General features: G+C 34.3%; 1 protein-coding gene across 1 annotated transcript in view; it reads left to right on the forward strand.

Moving 5' to 3' along the window:
- The window catches only part of LOC148956613 (uncharacterized), a 59,557-nt gene that overhangs the window by 33,388 nt on the left and 8,820 nt on the right, over positions 1 to 17,349 (forward strand). Inside the window, exon 5 of the mRNA XM_089086077.1 lies at positions 4,224 to 4,352. Coding sequence (XP_088942203.1) covers positions 4,224 to 4,352 — 129 coding nt within the window. The remainder of the gene's footprint in view (positions 1 to 4,223; positions 4,353 to 17,349) is intronic.

Raw genomic sequence — 17,349 nt, forward strand, 5'->3', positions numbered from 1 at the left:
GAATTGAACAAACTGTCTGAAAAATAAGTTTTTCAAAGAAAAGTAAAGGCCATTTTAAACGTAAGCTCAGGAGATACAAATACCTGTTAAAATTCAAACTAAAAACGACCAGAAATTACTATTAAAGAATAAATGAAACCCAAAACGAACAAAAATAAATAAACAATCATAGCAAAAAACATACAACAAGTAATAACATAAATGAATAAATAGATCTTAAAGCGAGTAATGCTTAGATTAATTATGAAAATCAAGCTCAAAACGAAAAAAGTTTGCTATTAAAGTGTAAATGAAACTTAAAACGAACAGAAATTAAATAAACAATCAATGCGAACAAACATACAATATATATTAATGGTAATGAATAAATAAATCTTAAAACAAGTGAAACTTAAATTGAATATGCAAATCAAGTTTGAATCGAATAAAAATAACTACAAACAAGAGTTTGGGTATCGCCTCACTGCAGAAGCCTAAAACCTACTGTGTCATTGGCGCCTGACTGAAAACTATATGAGTCTTGCAGTGCAAAATGCAGTGCAAAAGCAACGTCAAATACAACGAATGTAAGTCAGTTTTCCTTGAATTTTTCTTCAGGCTTAGAAAAAACCTATACTTTCTCAAGGCAACCTTGTCTCTTTGCTGTTGTTTTTTTTTGCGACATTGTTTAGGGTTAAAAATTGGTCTCTGTAAATTTTATTGGTACGTATTAAGATTACACCCAATTAATCTAATTACTAATAATTCTACTTTTTATTTAAATAATAATTGATTTCCAATTGAACCCCTTAGAAAAAATATGTGTAAATGTGTTGCAGTCATCTCGTTTGTTATAACTCACCTATAGATTATATAAGAGATGGCATTTAAAAAGTCCGTCTGAAAATACTTGCTAGTATCTAAAGATATCGGAACACTATAGATTGACAAGTTCCCAGGGATTTTGCAGAATTTTTTTGCTGTATCGAATGATTTTCGCTCCGTAACAGACAAGAATAACTTTCACAAGCTTTTTGAATCGTGTTTCTTTAATGTTGTGATGATTAATTCTGGTTGTTATAAGTTTTTATTTATTACAGTTTAGCTGAAATTTAAGAGAAACAGAAAATACTTATGATTGAATAGTAAGTGCTTGAAAAAATTATAGTATCCAAAAACTGAATTGTAATTGATTTTAAATTTAAAATTTTAAACGCTAAATTGATCAGTTTGTACCAATCAGGTGTGTAGAAATTTGTATTTTCGCATCTATTTTCTGTCAAAAATACATTTTGTGTAGAGATAAAAATTATACATCCAATATGTAGACAGAAGACTTCTGGTGTTGGTAAGTTGAATTTGCTGGCTCTTACCCCAGCAATAAGAATTGTTATATGTCCACAACAAGGTTTTCAAATAGGTAAATTTTACGCTTTTTGACAAAAAAAAAAAAAATGGTTAAAGGTGACTTGATAACTTTGAGCCATCATATATAATTGTTGAGAAGTTTCTGAATTTGTTCTATTTTTTTCATCGACTTCAACTCCGAGTCATTAAATTCTGGCGCCATCAACTCAAAGATCTTAATTTTTAATTCATTCTATGTAAAGACACGAACAGAGGTGCTAATAGGGGGCAAATCAGCAAATTGAAAAAATACATTTTCTTGTATTTTCATAGAAAAAATACCAACAATAATGTTCCCCTCTGATTTAAAAGCTTACATTTTTTCATCTTCTTTTAAAAGTCAAAACATATACTTGCCTCCCTCCCCTACATTTTTGTAGTGGGCACCACTGGACACAAATTATGACAAATACACATTTATTGGTCAAGATGTGTGGAAACATGAGGTTTTGTGTCAATTTTAGAACCATAGCGTGTAGCATCTAAAAATTAATTTCATAAGACGCGTTTAAATCACAAAAATGAAAAAAAAAATCTAGTTGAAAAGCACAAAAGCAGACTGATATTACTTATTGAAACAAAAAACTAACTAATTTTGTTTTACTGTGTTTCAAAATTTTAATTTTAACCAAGCTAGCCAATAAACTTTCGTTTTGGTGGTAATTTTGGATGGATGTCTGCTAGTCGATTTTGTCTACAAGAGTTAACCGTAATATTTGTACAAAAGAGACGTTAGAATTTATAAACTAGCGGGTTGACGTCAACTCTTGCTTTTTAAATTCATAAGAAAATGCTTTTCTTGTAGCACAGAAAGTTAATAATCTATTCTTTCCCCCGAATAATTACGCCATTCGTACTTTTTCTTATAAAGAGACTGTTACTACTACTAGTACTTGTAACACCTTACTAAAGCTCCAAGCCACCTTAGGCCACCGCAGCTGTGCACACTCCTCCTGAACCCCAATTTATTCGGAGCTTCAGTTCTTACCTCTTCTCAGGAAGCTCCAATTTCCTCCAAATCTTTTCTTGTGATCTTTTCTCATCCCATTCCAGAACAGAAATAAAGTCAAATAATCTTCCAAGTGAAATTACAATAGATAATTAAGTCAAACTCAAAACGAGTAAAAATTAACATGAAGGTTTGATATTGAAAACCTCCATGCCTTCTCAAGACGCACATAATTTACATTTTACTATAAAAAATATATTTTAAATGTTTTCACTTAGTCGACTTTCATAAATCAAAATTTATTAAGAATTTAAGGAACAAATATAAATATCTGTTTTAATCTGATAAACCATAGTCATCTTTTTGTTTTTTCAGTATTGTGTAAATTATATTCTGGTCTTGAGAAGGCATGGGGTTGTCAACCCTATTAATGTTAATTTCTGCTAAAACTCAAGAATTTTAAATTTTAGTTTAAAATTTTTTTTAACAGCATTTCTCCTCGATACTGTATATAAATTACTTGACGAGCCAGATACTTGGTTCAATCTTCTTTTATTTGACCTCCAAATGGCTTTTGACCTGGTTAGTCATAATGTTTTAGTTGACAAATTGCTGAATGAATTTAATGTGTCCCACTTTCTAGTCAATATTATTGCATCTTGTCTGTTAAATAGAAGTTAAGTTGTTAGTTACAACAAAAACTAGACTCTCAGGGGTCATACTGACTAGCGATTTGAAATGAGAGACCCACATTTGCTCTATTGTTAAACAAGCTAGTGCATCTCTGTCTCTCCTTAAGCTATCTGCTTAAGGAGAGACAAATTTTCATGCCCAAATTTTCATGCCCAAAAGCACATATCCTTCGCCTTTATATATCTTTTATCTGTCCACAGCTTGAGTATGCTTTTCCAGTGTGGCATTTTGGTCTTACGGTGGATCAGTCTGATAGGCTAGAAATTATCCAGAAGAGAGCCTTCATAAATATATACGGTGAGGGCCAAGTGCCTTATATTCTCCTCCTCAATGATTCCGCCCGCCTTACCGTGGCAGCCCGACGTGTTACTCTGTACCAATTACGGGAATAAACTGCGTCGTAACCCATGCTTTCAATTTATACTCCCAGCCTCATATTGTCCTCCAAAGCCCCATTTACCCCGATCAAAAGCACAAAAAATCTCGGTTGTAAATCCAATTAATGCAAGAACTGAGCGTTACAGAAAGAGCTTTGTGCCAACATTCGTTGAAATCATAAATAAATGAAAATTGTAATGTATCAGGGTAATGTCTCATGTGTATTGTTAATATGTTAGTTTTCTTTTGTTTCATTTTTATTTGACAGGCCAGATGGATTCATCACTCTCTGTTTTTTATAATATAGTTCTGTTTTCATTTATGCCTTCATTTTTATTTATTATACGTTTATTACTTACTTTTACTTATTTTATGTACATTTTACTTATGTACTTATGTTTGTTTACTTTAGTGCTCATTCTTATTCATTGTACTCGTTTTATTTCACATGCCAGTTTGGTTCGTCGCTGTAGGCTATGTACTTATGTTTGTTTTTTCTTGCATACAATGTAGGCTAGCTGACTGAGGGCAACAAGTACGGCAGTTTTTAATGTTGTGAGAGTTTGCTTGATAATAAAGTACTATACGATAAAAAAAAATCAAATAACTGAGTTAATAGGCTGTGGAGCTTAGAAAACCATGTTACTAACCAATTTTTTTCTTTTTAATAAGTAAGGCTCTGTCCTGTAGTATATTGTATTTGTTAAAGGGGGCATGTTTGACCATTAGTGTCCAATTTTTTGTTGTCCAAATCAACATTTCACCTGTGAATTTTTAGTGGCTCTGTAGAAATATTTCAGCATTTGTTTTTGTTTAGATGGAGAAAATAAGGAACTGATAAAATCTCCGATGATGAAAGAAGACATTGATTTGAAGAACAAAAGGCAGCTGAAAGTGGCTTTGACTGACAATTCCACCTGTCAGTGTCAGTGTCATAAACATAAAAGTAAGGTTTATAATTTAAAGTTGACTCTAGGAAAACTTTGTTCAAATTTTATCATGGCTTATTTTAAAATTGTTATATTAGCCAATACACTTGTAAACATTAAAATAAACGGAGTAAAAAAGAGGAGTAAAATAGAAGAATAAGAAAAAAAAGAAAAGTTTCAAACTTTTCTCTATCAATAAAGCTTTCAGGCAATATCGAAGGAATTACTCATGTAAATCAGACCACACTATGTGCATGCGGGTTGTCAAAGAGAAACCTCAGGAAAGACTTAGGTTGTTAAGTTTGAACTTTCAGGGACTGATGAGGGGACAATAAAATGGCAAAATATTCCCTCTGCTACTAGTACTGGTGCTACAACTACTACTAATGCTACTGCTACTTCTACTATTGCTATTACTGCTACAAATACTGCTACTGCTACTAGTACTTCTGTTGCTGCAACTACTACTACTGTTAATACTATTAATGCTACTCTTGCTGCTATTATCACTGCTACAACTACCACTAATTCTACTACTACTACTACTATTACTACCTCTGCTGCTAAAACTACTGCTGCTACCATTTCTACAATTACTACTACTGCTACATCTACTATTGCTATTGCTGCCACAATTACCAATACTATTACTACCACTACTGCAGTTGCTACTACTACTACTGCTACTATTCTACTACTGCTACAACTACTACTACTGCTGCTATTCAGTCTTGATTGACAGTTAACTGTTTAAACAGCTTTAGTTTTGGATATTAATCTTTCAATAAAGTAAGGGTTAAACCTGTCTGATTTCCCTAGAGACATTTATAATCCGACTATTTTATTTACCTGCTTTTGACATTTTTGCTACTTGAATATAAAATAAATACTAAATCCCTTGGGATTTAGTGACTTAATAAGTACCTAGACTTGGACAAAGTGACTTAGTCCCAAAGTGATTTCTAAGTTACCTTAGAAGATTGAACTCTATGCGCACAGCAGTGGTATCTTTTATGGACCCCGAAAATTGCGTAATGAGTTCAAAAAGAATAACCAGCACAACAGCTGACGTGCAGTCAAATGCAATCAAATGCAGTATCAAATGCAATATATGGTCTCATTTTAGCTGTGGAAATCTAAGTACTCAAATAACCTGAAGAAGACCTTTGTGTGCGCAATTTGTGTGCAAAAATGTTCTCTAAAAACCTGTACTTTGACTAAATTGAATTCGAAAAATAACAGTCCAAAACAGCCAAATAACAACGAGAAGAACAACAATCAATTTAAAAATAACAATATTCTCTCAAGTGAAAACTTGTTGGCAAAATCAACAGCCATTCCTTGCGTTGCACCGACACTAATTACTGCTATAGAAAATATAACGGTGGAAAGAAAAGACTTCTCAGGTTCTGATCTGAGTTGCCTCATATGAGACGAACCGACAAAAGACAGCCCCTCTGGGGGCTGTCTACTGGAGTTGAACTAGAGTATCCTCAGGCCCCTTATGCAGAGGAGGAGGCTCATACTAAGAATCATGCTCCAGGGGCAACGGCTTTGTAGATATCACATAAGTGGAGGATGTAGAAAGGCAGATAATTGCACTTTTCTTCATGTTTGCGTGGATTTTTTAAAGACAGCAGCCTTGACGAGTGTTGTCTTCTGCCATACAATCAGTGTGTAAAAAGCTTGATCATGGCTTTCGTTTCATAAACTGTTGTCCTAATGTGCATCTCACTTTCCACAGAAGAAAAAAGCTACGTTTTGAGACTGAATTACGAAGTCTAAAAAACGGGGAGCCAAAAAATGCACCTCTACTGATACAAAGCTGCATAAAAATAGCTACATTCAATCCTGCTTGTAAACTTGAATCTCATGCCACCTGTTTTAAATCAGCCGATGCATATCGTTCCCCCATCATACCAGACCCTCCTCCTGCAACCATGGAGAAATTGGTAAGAACCAACATAAGCCAGCATTCCACAAATCCATCCGGTCCTTGCAAACAACGGGTTTGGAATTTCAAGGAAATCAGCCCACCCTTCAAACCATGTTTTCCAATTTTACCAACTTAGAACCGATTCAATGTACTGGCAAGCAAATTCGAGACCTCATTCATCCAAATGTAAAGCCCTTCATTCATCCCTATTCATTTTTGAAAATACTATTATCAAATGTGAAGTTGCTTATGAACAAATTGTAAGATGACAAACTATGCTTGAAAAATTAAATTTTTGATATTGCTTGTATCTATGAATCATGGTCCTCAACTAAAGAATATGCTACGTTTGATGGATATGATACCTATTTCAAACCAAGAATGACACCTGATGACATTACAGTAACTCATGGTGGTGGTGGTGTTGGTATTATTTGTTGATCTTCTATAAGAAATAGAGCTCTCTGTTTCAGCGATATACCAAATAAACACAGTTTTGAATTCTTATGGTTGTGGTTCAGGCCTAAGAGGCTACCTAGAGAAATGAAATCACTGGTGATATGTGTTTTTTACTATCCGCCCCATGGCCCTTATCATAAAAACCTTCCGAATTGCTTACAGACTTGCACTGACGATCTACGATTCTTGTATCTTACCGCTGGTATCATAATTTGTGGCGACTTTAATTACTTATATCCAAATGGCCAAGTGAGTCTCTGTCACTTAAGCAGGTTGGCAACGGGCCAACAAGAGGTATGCGTATGTTAGATCTCATTTTTAGCAGCTGTCCTAAATATTACAATACCACAATTACATTACTCCCATTAGGTTTGAGTGACTATCTTTGTGTTGCTTTGGTAACTAATCACTTTATTCCAAATAGAAAAAAATAGTGTGGTGTACATGTCCTTCACACCTGAAGTAAATATCTATAAAAAAAAGGATCAAAGATCGTGACTGGCGTGATATCTTCTCATTGTCTGATGATGACAAAATGGCAAATTTGTTCTGTAAGGAGCAAACTGTTCCCAAAAAAAATGTGAAATATAGTGAAAAATCATGGATACTCAAGATATTCGGGATCTGTAAAATTGAGGAATGAAGATAAAGTGCATTTAACTGGGCCTGAGGAAGGTTTCAAAAGATTAAGAAATGCAAAAGTATATAAAATAAGATGTGCACATAAGCAGTATGGTTCTAAAATCAAAATCAAAATCTATAAATCCTACCCAAGAATACAGTTCTGAGCATTATCAGTTAAAAAGTGACCAACGTTGAGGTGAGAATTGATACTGATAAACCCCTGCTCCCTAGTAAAATTAATGATTTCTTTTTTCATCGATGTGTATGTATTAGTTCAGCTCCTAAGAAGTTGAATGCACTTGATTCTCGTAAATATAGTTACCTTAGTGAGATACCGATTAAATTCATTATCGAGTGTGCTAATCTTTTTTTACTCCTTTAAGGGCAATTTTTAACCAGTGTTTGATTGATGGTGTCTTCCCTAGTATTTTTAAACAGGTGTATGCTACCCCAATCCCCAAGTGTAAGGTCCCTAAGTATATTACTGATATGAGGCCAATTTTGAAAACGCCGGCTTTTTCAACGGTGTTTTAAGGTTTAATGAAAGTGTTTTGAAAGAGGACATAAAAGATAATATAGATTCCCAACATTTTTAATTTAAACTCAAGCATAGTACTGTTCATTATTTGGTTGAATTGTTGGATACCATACTTAAAAATTAGAAAATAACAGGGCATATATTAATGCTTTATTTGCTAACATAGTTATGGCTTTTTATAGTCTTGACCATAGTGTAGTAGTGGAAGAAGCTAAGGTTATGGGTGCCTGTCTATTTATTGTGCGTATGCTTGCTAGTTTTCTTTTTAAAAGATCTCAGTGTGTCAATTCCCCTGATCATGAGCCATCTGGATTTTTATATTGTGGTCGTACACAACAACGGACTAAATTAGGCCCACATTCTTTTCTTATTGTTTTTTACCTTATTGTAGCAACTATTCGTGAGCACTTTAAATTTGCTGATGATTTAACTGTCCTATTACTGCAACTAAGCCCTTCAACTACCAAACAGTGTGACTAGACGAGAATTTTTACTGATTTAAAAGCTGAATTAGGAAAGGTAAAACTGACGGTCAGTAAAACAAAGAGCTCTTATATGACTTTTTCCTTCCTAAAGGTCGACAGCCACTCTTCTCTTAATTCCCTAGTGTTCCCAAAGAAAACTGTTAAAATACTTGGAATACTTTTGGACACAGATTTGAGATAGAACTCGTATGTTGACTATCTGACTATAAAAGGTCCATCACTTTTACATTCATTTTCCAACCTGAAGACATTTGGTATGCCAACTGAGGTTTTAAAGTCTGCATACTATAGATATATTTGACCTTCTCTTGAGTATGCATGTCCAGCTTGGCATCCCGGTTTGACGGAAGATCAATCAGATAGACTTGAGATGATAAAAAATAGCTTTAACAATTATACTTGGACGCAGCTACTCAACTTTTGATGATGAACTGAAACAGCTCAACTTGAGTTCAATTGATAGTCGTAGATATTAGGTGGCATGTCAATTTGGACTAAATTGTTTGAATTCCTCAACTCATCGTGGTCTACTGCCCAGCCTTGAAAGCCCCCCTATTGAAGAACCAGTCACTAGACTCTGACAAATAAAAAATAGTTTTCCACATTTAATGACTAACCCAGCCTCTAGTGCCGAGAGATATTGCAAATCATTTGTCCCTTATTTTGCTCAGTTATTTAATAATGTTACCTTAACAAAAATTTAATGTTTGATGCAGTTTATTTCAGGTTTTCCCTATGGGGTATCTTTGGATGTACAAGTGGTGTGTATGAGTGTTCACCATTTTAACCGTGATATTAGACTCTTGACATATATTAATTTTACTTATGACCCATTTTAATTTATTGACGTTGAAGCAGCATATGCTGCTTTACTGTTTTTGTGTTGTTATTTATTTGTTTTTTTTATCTTAGTTTTGTGTCTTCCTTTTTGGTTTGTCATGACATGATCTTGTTAGCTCCAGCTATTGTAGTGAAAAAATATAATATATTCTATTCTACATTACTACTAATGCTGCTACACCTACTGTGTCTTATTGCTACTAGTCATTATTATTATTAAAGACAGATAAAATGTGTTGGTTTTATTTTTTTGGGAAAGTTGATGTGTAAAAATAAATCAAAATATACTGTTGTCAATATATACAAAACATAAATATTGTCAAAAGTGCGTATCCTGGTGTAAATCGTAAGCCAAAATCTGGATTTTACATAGAATGGAAAGGTTAAATGTATTATTTTTTTTAACCAATGAAAAAGACTTAGTCAATTAAAAAGGAAAAGAGAATAATTATAAAAAATATCCTTGCAAGAAGTTTTTCAAAGAGAGTAAAGAGCTAAATTAAACTAATGATGATCATAGGTAAATTCAAATAATTTTTCAAGCGTAAATCATAAGCTATAATTAATAAATAATTAAAACTCAAAATGAACAGAGATCAAAATGAATTACATTACATTACAATAGTCAGATTCAAAAGGAGCAGAAATCAAGAGGAAGAAGGCCAATAACATCTGGTCTTTCTAATGATCAGAACATATTGTTTACTTTAATTTAATTTGATGTTTCAACTTAATAATCCTATCTGTTCCTGAGACTTAGCAGCTACGTCCATTGAAAACTGATATACATATATTATGTTTAAGTTCAAGATCCCACTAAAATTCCTCTGAATGTTTCAACTTGATACCCTTTCATAACTATTCTCAAAATGTTGAAGATATGCCGTTTTGAAACCCGGATGTATTTTTTTTTAACATCCCCCTTAGCATTTGTTTAAGTTTGAAGTTAATACGATCAGCTGTTTACGAGATAAATATAGATAGGCACAAAAAAAAATAAGTCGAAAAGGAAAAGATAGAGAGGGGAAAGAGAACGGAGGAGAGAACTAACTTTCTAGATATAGGAGGTGGTGAGTTAGCTCTTATTTTAATTGTACACAAGAATGACATAGCCGAATTTTAATGGATAGGTAATTCCATATGGAGGCACAACATAAAACTGGGATCATATGGTTTTAGCTTTATGAATAAAAATATCCATGTAATTTCTGAGAGAAAAAAATAAACACAAAATTTCTTTCATAGTTGAGAATTGAAATGATATAATTGATTGTAGCAGTTCGGGAGTTCATGACAATACTTAAAAATGAAACAAGAGGAAAGAAGTATGTGGATTGACCATCCAACAAATTAATGCTGAGCTGGCCTGTCCACCTCAGATACTAATTAATTCCTCTTTTATATATTTTGAAATAGGAAGGGTAAGAGAAGAGCATGTGTATTTAGTATATATATGGTTGAATGAGAGAGTGAAAGAATATTTTTGTTCCTGTGCAAGGGAAACAATAACGAAGCTTTCCAAAAACTCCTAGGTTTCTGGATAGCTTAAGTTTGACAAGAGCACAGTGATGTCATAAAAAAAGTTTTTTATCCTATAAAATACGCAGGAATTGATCATATCGATTAGGGGATGAGTTATATCACCATGAGTGGTAGAAATAGTTTGAATCAAAAGACAAGAAGTACCTGATCAAGACAAAATGAGTAGACTAAATTTTGAATGGTTTAAGGCAAGACAATTAGCATTGAACCAAGCAAAGTTTCTTTTTAGGACAGAATACATTTTCATGATAAGGGAAGATTCCTTAGTTTCTGAATACAAAAGAGTACTATCATCTGCAAGTGTGAATAGGATTAGGTCTTGAGCTGCCTCACAAGGTGGGACAAAATGTTAATCACAAATACTATAGCAGCTTCTTTTAGTCTGTTCAGGTACAGCAATGAAAAGATCATCGATGAATACAAAAAATAAAAATGGTCCTAGGATATACCCTTCAGGGACACTAAAATCATCATGGAATTGATCTTGAAGCTTAGGGTTAATGCTGATGGACATTTCAGACTAAGAATTTTCAAACCAATGATAGCTGATTCCTCGTATTCCTCTGTGTTCCATCTTGGACAGTAAGCTAGTGTGTGATATGCTGTCAAACGGTTTTCTGACATCAAGAAAAATTACAGCTTGAATTCTACCCTCATCAAGTGCCTTGTGAATGAACTTCAGCTAGACCATACGAGTATGTTCTGTCAAGAGTTTAGGGGAAAAACCAAACTGATTGTAATGGAAAAACTGTTTTTATCAAGAAACAGCAGAAGAAGATTACAGAAGGAAAACAGAGATGATACTTCTAAAAAACGCATTCAATATAGCACATTGTTCTTTTTACAAACTCAAAATTTGACGTTACATTAACGGGTAAAAGAAGGCAAGATTACTTGGCTTCGATTTTTGGCTTAGGCTTATGGAATCATTTAAAAAGCTTATCACAAAAATAAACCAAGAGCACTATAACACACGTTTCCCTGTAATTTTCTCAAACAGTGTAGCAATAAATATGATCAGTTCGGGTTAAAATTTTGCTTTTGACAATGAAGCCCGATTGCAGTGTCATAAAAGATTTAGAATTATTGGCTCTTCTATAATATGGCGTGGCCCCAATGGCAATTTTTAAGCGTACAAGTTTGCCAAGTTCATAATGTGTTACACCAATCGGGTAATGTTACGCCCTTCCAGTGAGATGCTTTATGTGGCATTAATGGCTATTTTCTATAAGTATATTTTCTAAAAATAGTAGTAGTAGCCACAGTTGCAAGTTGTCGCAATCATATGTAGTCGGAGCTGCAATCGCATTCAGTTGGAGTTTTAGCCATAGTAGTAGTAAAAGTGGCCCTGAAAGTATTGAGTTAACACACTTAGCCGTTCCTAAGATATTCCAGATTCCCCCTTTTGATATCTTGTATAAAAGTGATTATCTTATTTAGTTCAGTATCCCCCTTAATATTTCCTGTAGTCTCATCTTAAAGCATTAAATCGAGGTGACTTGGTGTCCCTGAAAGCATAGTTATTAGACTTTTTTAATATCTCGAACAAAATTGTTTCACTCAAAACTTTGATTACCTTTGGTGAGGGTCATCGATATAAGGCAATAGTAAACTGGCTGCCCTTCTATGAGTTTTTAACATTTCTCCAAACATACCCTGAATGTTTCAACTTGATACGCACAGCTGCATCTAAGCAATTGCTCCTATATCCTTTGAACACTTAGGACGTATACAGTTTGTTTTTATTTCCAAACTAGATATGGAAGATTTTGGTAACACCAAAAAGGAACAAAAAATTACATTAAACGATAAAGTTTAACTTAAAACAAACAGAGAGGACAACAAACAGGTGTCAAGCTAACGCCCCTAAGCAGCCATTTCTACATCACTGAAAACGAAATACTTTTTAAACATTTTATCTTTAATGACGTACTTACTTCCTACTTACTTTACTTCATCTTCAGGCCGGGGTGGCCTTGAGAGCGTCATCAACCTTCTCTACGTGGAGCGATCTACAGCAAAGTCCTCTGCATCTGACAGCATAATTCCAGCTTGATCAAGGATATTCTTAAGACTCTCCCTCCACTGGAACTTGGGTCTTATTTTTCAACGCTTCCAGCTACTATTAGTTGGTTGAAAGTCGTAAAGAATCCGAGCCAGGGTGTCGGTAGGCAATCACAAAAAATGTCCAAACCAACGAAGTCTCCCCTAAGCAGCCAGATGTGACAAAAGTGACTGGAAAGTCGTATTATTTAGGCAGTCTTTGCACATGAAGTCTGTCCGTTAGATTCCCTCAATTGTCCGAAGCCACTTAGATTGAAAAGTGTTGAAACTGTAATAGACAGCTGAAGTTGTAGGCCAAGTTTCAGCTCCGTATAGCAGGATCGAATATACTGATTCTCCAAAGGTCTACATTTTGGTGGTTCATTTGATCATTGATTGCTTCCAAATATGGCTCAGTCTACCGAAGACGGCAGAGGCCTTTGCCAAACAGGCAGCAACTTCATGGCTGATGCAGTCATTCGATGATATAATAGAACCAAGATAAGTGAAGCCGTTGACCGTTTTGATTTGGTTTCCAACGATCAACTAGTTAGAATCATCAACGTCTGACTTTGGCTGCAATACTGAGACTTTCGTCTTCCTCAATTTAATCGAATGTCTGGTCCTGGCAGCTTCACCCTGAAGCGTGTTTAGAGCCATGAGCAGCTCTGACTTGGAGTTGGTGGCTAGTGCTGTCATCAGCAAAGTCACAATCAGTGACAACTTCATCCTCGTTCTTGAGTGAAAAGCTCAACTACCCGGTTATGTAAGTCATAGCATGATCAATAATACACTTAAATATCTCAGAAGCAACTGAACAACCTTGCCTGACTCCATTTCTTACTGAAAAGAACACTTTAAGTCTACCATTCACTTGCGCAGAGCTTTCAGTTTCTTGACGCATGGCCCTGAGTAGGTGGACAAATTTGGACGTATCAACTGAGTCGAATGTTGCCTTAAATTGGACATAAGCAATGAAAGCCTGCTGGTGGAACTCGTTTGCCTTCTTGATGATTTGTCTTATAGAAAAAAATTTGCTCTGTCGTTGATCGGTCTGGCATAAAACTACCCTGCCTTACTCTGCGCTTTCGTCGGAGGTGTGCAGAACATTGATAGAACAAAAACATAGAAAAGAGCTTGCCTGGTACCGAGAGGAGCATCATCCCTCTATAGCTATTGCACTCCCTCCTGGAACCTTCTCTCTTTCACAGTGGTAGGTTCACTCCTACCACTATTGTTCCAAACTGGTAGGATAGTGATAGGACATGAATAAATACAAAATTTCTGATACCTTCAGGAATGCATATCAATATGCATTATAACTGTCAATCTGTATGTCTTAACATCTTTTCAGTATTTATGGTTAATATGATGATTTCTCTATGATGTGACAACTCATAGCTCAAAATAAACATGATGTTTAGTGAAGTATAAGTAATATTTTTCTTTAATGCCCATATCCCATATAGAAGGCATAGCCAAACCGCTATTTGTTGCAATTTCTGTTCGCTGCAATGGTGAACTTGATTATTTATTGTAATTTCTATTCTTGGTTTACACTTATTTATGAATAGTGATTTATGTTTGACTTACACTTTAATTACTATTAGATTTGATTTCTGATCAACTTGTGTTAATGTTGCGTTTTGCTTTTCTTTGTAACATTTTCTTCGTGAATCACTTTTTTTTCAATGAATAATAATAAATTCCGAGTTTTTTCGTTTCCCACAGGGAAGCCCTTATCAACAAAAAAATAAGGTAAAAAGTTGTTGAGTATACCTTAAACAAATGAGGCTACCTTATTAGAAAATGAAACAATGAGGCTACCCTATTAGGAATAACAACAAACGTTACACAAAAATAAAAAAAACTCACAATTAATTTAAATATAGGCCTAGAGGTATTTTGGTCGAAGAGATTTTCTAGATAAATATCCCCCCCCCAGGAAAAATCTTCGAAAATTCAACTTTATGATGTTACCCGTTGTTCTCAAGACAACCTAGATGAATCTTGTGTTTGTGTTTTTTTTATTTAGTTGAATATCCCACTTTAACTACCCCTGAACGTTTCTACTTAATAAATTTAAAAGAAAACTTTCCTAAAAATAAGTTTCTCAAACAAAAGGAAAGGCTATTTAAAACTTGAGCTCAGCAGATACAAATACCTTTTAAAATTCAAACTCAGAACGACCAGAAATTACTATTAAAGAATAAATGAAACCCAAAACGAACAGAAATTAAATAAACAATCATAGCAAATAACGTAAAACAAGTAATAACATAAATGAATAAATAGATCTTAAGGCGAGTAATTCTTAGATTGAATGTGAAAATCAAACTTAAAACGAAAAAAAATATTTTGCTATTGAAACATAAATGAGACTTAAAACGAACAGAAATTAAATAAACAATCAATGCAAACAAACATACAGTATATATTAATATAAATGAATAGATCAATCTTAGAGCGAGTGAAACTTAAATTGAATATGCAAATCAAGCTTGAAACGAACCAAAATCACTACAAACAAGAGTTTGGGCATCGCCTCCTCCTTTCACTGTAAAAGTCTAAAACCTACTGTGTCACTGGCGCTTTTTATTTCAATTAAATAACAAAAAACAAGTTTATCGACTGAAAGTAAGGAGTGACATTAAAACTTAAAAAGAACAGAAATTAGTCGGTATATGAAAGAGGCTATCCCCTCCTTGACGCCTCGCTCTTTACGCTACAGGGGCTGTCCCCTCCGCAACGCCGCGCTCTTTACGATAAAGTTATTAATTTTTGAAAAAAAGAGTTGTTAGAAAGAATAACACTTTAGCGTAAAGAGCGAGGCGTTGTGGAGGGGACAGCCCTTTTCATATACGGAATAATTTCTGTTCGTTTTAAGTTTTAATATCGCTCCTTACATTCGGTTAAAAAAAACTAGTTTGTTTAATTGAATTGAAACAAAAGCGCCAATGACACAGTTGGTGTTAGACTATTACAGTGAGAGAAGGAGGCGATACCCAAACTCTTGTTTGTAGTGATTTTTGTTCGTTTCAAGCTTGATTTGCATGTTCAATTTAAGTTTCACTCGTTTTAAAATTTATTTTTTAATTTATATCAATATCTATTGTATGTTTGTTTGCATTGATTGTTTATTTAATATCTGTCTGTTTTAAGTTTCATTTATACTTCAATAGCAAAATTATTTTTTTCGTTTAAACTTGATCATCATATTCAATCTAATCATTACTTGCTTTAAAATCTATATATTCATTTATATTTTTACTTGTTGAGTATTATTTGCTATGATTGTTTGTTTAAATTCTGTTCGTTTCGGGTTTCATTTATTCTTTAATAGTAATTTCTGGTTGTTTTGAGTTTGAATTTTAACATGTATTTGAATCTGCTGAGTTTTAGTTTAAAATGGCCGTCCTTTTTCTTTGAAAAACATATTTTTCGGAAAGTTTTTTTTTTAATTAATTTTGTTCGTTTTTGATTGCAAAAAGTTTCAAGTTTTTAAAAATTCCTTATTTCAAAATTAAACTTTAAAAAAAATCAAATGGTCATCAAAGTATCAAAACTGGTATCAAAGTAATAACATCAAAATGAAAAAATAGGTTTGTGTCAACCTTAAAGTTGTTATTATCTGGTGTTTGAACTATTTTTAACAAAAGTCAAAATTTTTATCGAATGGGTTTGGGGAAAAAAGGACATGGGGGGATAATTGTCCTTCAGTTGCTTTTGACTCTTTAAAAGTGAACTAGAACCTTCTATTCTCAATCAAATGAGCCCTCTCCGAAGTTTATACGAGCATCCCTTCAATAAGAACAATATATACCCCCAGGGTATAACTTACAACGCCTCTCCCTAGGCCTTGGGGGTCGTGTCGTCCCCGGAGTTTTAATATCTGATGTTTGAACCATTTTTAATAGAATAGTCACCTCAAACTTTTATCGGGTGAATTGATAAACCCAAAGGCGCGGAGGACGGGAGGGGCTAGTAGCCCTCCGATCTTTTTTCAGTATGAGAAAATGAACTAGGACTTTCAATTTCTATTCAACTGAGCCCTCTCTGACGTTTATTCGAGCATCTCTTTCATAAGAACCATATACGGCCCCAGGACATAGCTTACAAGACCTGCCCCCGAGCCCTGGGGGGTTGTGTCCACACTGTATGTTTGTTATCTGACCGTTGAACTTATTTAAAAAAAGCTATCACAAATTAGGCATCAGAGGGGTTTGGGGAAAATGGGGCGTGGGGGGGATGCTAGGGGCCCTCCGATCTCTTTTCACTCTTAAAAATTGAACTAGAACTTTCAATTTCCAATCAAATCTCTCTGAAGTTTATACGAGTATCCCTTCTGTAACAACTATATATGCCCTGCAGGCATAACTTACAACGCCTACCCCAGCCCTGAAGGTTTGTTTCGACCCTGGAGTTTTCGTTATATGATCTTTGAACCATTTGAAAAAAATGGCTCTCTCAAAGTTCTTATCGGACGGGTTTGTGGAAAATAGGGCGTGGAGAAGGGTGGGGTGGGCTAGCTGCCCTCCGATCTCCTT

The sequence above is a fragment of the Artemia sp. Qi Xiang Cuo genome, chromosome 1, assembly GCF_049724085.1.
Source record: "Artemia sp. Qi Xiang Cuo chromosome 1, ASM4972408v1, whole genome shotgun sequence".
Lineage (NCBI taxonomy): Eukaryota > Metazoa > Arthropoda > Branchiopoda > Anostraca > Artemiidae > Artemia > Artemia sp. Qi Xiang Cuo.